A 2,860-nucleotide genomic window follows, 5' to 3' on the forward strand; every position below is an offset into this window, starting at 1 on the left:
TAAAATATATTTTATTTTAAAAATTACAAAAATTTTAAAAAATTTTATTTATATATATTTAAATTTAATTTTGGGTTTTTTATTTAGTATTTTAAAATATATATACCCAAAAAGGGAAACGTTTCCCCAAAAAAAAAACAAAAAAACCCCCCCACACACAAACCAAAAACAAATTTTTAAAATAAAAAATATATATAATATATTAAAAAATTTTATATATTTAAAAATATTATAAAAATATAATATATATTTTATTATATATTATATTATTAATTTGTTTATTATATATTATAGATTTATATATATAATATATATATATATATTAAAAAAAATAAAAATATATATATATAATAATATATATTATATATATAAATTTTTATATCAACCCAACAAAAAATATATTTGGGGTTATATAAAAATTATATATTTTTATATATAATATAATATATAAAATATATATATTTTTTTTATATTTTATAATTATATAAAATTAATATATAATTAATTATTTTATATATATATATATATAAAATTATATATATATATATATTATATTATATATATATAAATAAGTTTTTTTTAAATTTTTTATATTTATTTTAATATTTAAAAAAACATATTAATATTCAAAAACATATAATAAATATAATATATATATATATATATATATATAATATATATTTAATATAAAATAATATATAATATATATAGTAAAATTATATATTTTTATTATATATATTATATTTTATATATAATATTTAATTTTATAAAATTAATAATTTTTTATATTATAACCCCTATACATATAATAACATATAAATATATATATATATTAAAAAAAAAAAAAAAAAAAAAAAAAAAAAAATTAATATGTATTTTTAAATAAAATATTTTTTGAATTAAAAAATATTGTAAATTAAAATTTTTAAAAATATTATATTTTAAAAAATCAATTTTTTACAAAACTTAAAAAAAATTTAAATAATATTTAAATTTAAATTAAAAAATAAAATAAAATCTATTAATAGAAAATATTAAAATATAATTTTTAAAATTTTATTTTAAATTTAAATTTTTTTTTTTAATAAATAAACCAAAAAAACTAAATTTTTTTTTAATATTTTCACCCAAACAAAAACCCCCCAACACCAAAAAAAACCACACACCACAAAATTTTTTTTTAAAACTTAGACTTGAAAAATTTGACAAAAAAAACTCTGAAAAAATTAAAAATTTTAACCCAATATTCATTTTGTAAGATAAACAACCTTTTACAAACAATTCAAAATAAAATAATTTATTACAAAATTTTTTAAAAAAAAAAATCAATTTTAATCATGAACAAAATTTCCTTTGGTTTATTCTTTTAAAAACCGTTTTTTGTTTATTTTTTTTTTTTTTTTAAATAGGCCAAAAGGCTGAATGAAAATTAAGGGGAACCACATCCCCTAAGGGAAACCTTTTCTACAGTTTGGGGGGAAATGGAAACCTTTTATGTTTTTTCCCCCCTTTTTCCCCAAAAAATTGTTTTTTAAATTTTGCTCCTGCACCCCCCAAACTGTCAAAGAACATTCCCGGGAGCTAAACTTTTCTTTTTCCCTAAATTTTTTAAAAAAATTTTGAGGAATACTTCAAAATTCCCTGATATTCTAAGGGTTTGCCTGGACTAGGCTCTCGGTCCCCAGACCCCCCATTTGCACCATTGTCTTTATTGCCTAATCGACCAAACACTGATGTAGGTGACTTTTTATTACTATCCATGGCAGCAGCTGTGCGTTTGATATCCTTGCCGTGCATAGTAATGGTGATCTTTGGGGTGTCACTAGTTGTACTGGTTACTGAATTGTCACCAAGTCTATTAAATACTGAACTTCTTTTATTAGCACTAGGTGAATCATCATCCTCTGCTGATCTTTTTAATCCTGAGCCCAAGCGTGCAGACATGCTCTGCGATAGGTTTGGGCTACTGCTGGGGGGAGGAGCAGGTGGAGGAGGGTCTTCTTTCCGGACATAATGCTCCAGCATTCGCGTGGCCGGTGTGCTCTTCTTTGGTGGTGGAGCACACCCATCATACTGAGGAGTAGACTGAGAGGCTTGCAAAACCCGCTGCCTGCCACAAAACACCTTTGCGTGCTTCAGGATGGCTATCACATCCCCCATGACAGTTATGCCCATGTCCCGCAAGTACTCCTTGTTCAGGTCCATCAGCATGTCTTGTTTGATACGATTGTCTGTGAATATTATGGCATAGTCAGTAGCATCTCCAGCTGGTATGCCTGCTTCTGTGAAGAACTTCAGCCATGTTGATGTGTCGCTAATTGATGACATCTTTCCTCTGCTTCTGTCAACAAAAGGCATTTTGTAATAAAGCAAATATGGAAGCTTTCTAAAAAATCTACACAATGTCTGGTGACAGTAGCCACTTTCAATAAACAATTTTTGTGCATGTGTTACTGTAATAAACATCATTTTTTTTTTTTTTTTTTTTTCCCATCAAATCATCTCAGTGCTGGAAAGCACAAGGAATGTATAATGCTGACATCATCAGAAAATGATGTTAAATTCTGTCTAATAATCAAAAGCAAAATTACACACACACAAACACACACACATACCTGTGTGTGTGTGCGTGTGTGTGTGTGTGTGTGTGTGTGTGTGTGTGTGTGTGTGTGTGTGTGTGTGTGTGTGTGTGTGTGTGTGTGTGTGTGTGTGTGTGTGTGTGTGTGTGTGTGTGCTTGCTTGTGTGTGTGTGTGTCTATATCTCTCTCTATACGTATATATTTACATATACATATAATATACATATATATATATATATATATATATATAACACAACACACACAACACACACACAATATAT

The 2,860-nt window shown here is 25.1% G+C and overlaps 1 protein-coding gene across 4 annotated transcripts in view; it reads right to left on the reverse strand.

Annotated features, from left to right (window-relative positions):
* Positions 1 to 1,605: 1,605 nt before the first annotated feature.
* LOC119580754 (uncharacterized protein C19orf47-like) overlaps positions 1,606 to 2,860 on the reverse strand; it is a 14,469-nt gene continuing 13,214 nt past the window's right edge. For 2 of the 4 annotated variants that reach the window (XM_037928854.1, XM_037928855.1), the window contains exon 3: positions 1,606 to 2,338. In XM_037928854.1, coding sequence (XP_037784782.1) covers positions 1,609 to 2,328 — 720 coding nt within the window. In that variant the 5' untranslated portion in view covers positions 2,329 to 2,338 and the 3' untranslated portion in view covers positions 1,606 to 1,608. Of the gene's footprint in view, positions 2,342 to 2,860 lie in introns of all 4 variants that reach the window. The other 2 variants (XM_037928851.1, XM_037928852.1) reach the window with 1 other exon arrangement.

The sequence above is a fragment of the Penaeus monodon genome, chromosome 14, assembly GCF_015228065.2.
Source record: "Penaeus monodon isolate SGIC_2016 chromosome 14, NSTDA_Pmon_1, whole genome shotgun sequence".
Classification (NCBI taxonomy): Eukaryota; Metazoa; Arthropoda; class Malacostraca; order Decapoda; family Penaeidae; genus Penaeus; species Penaeus monodon.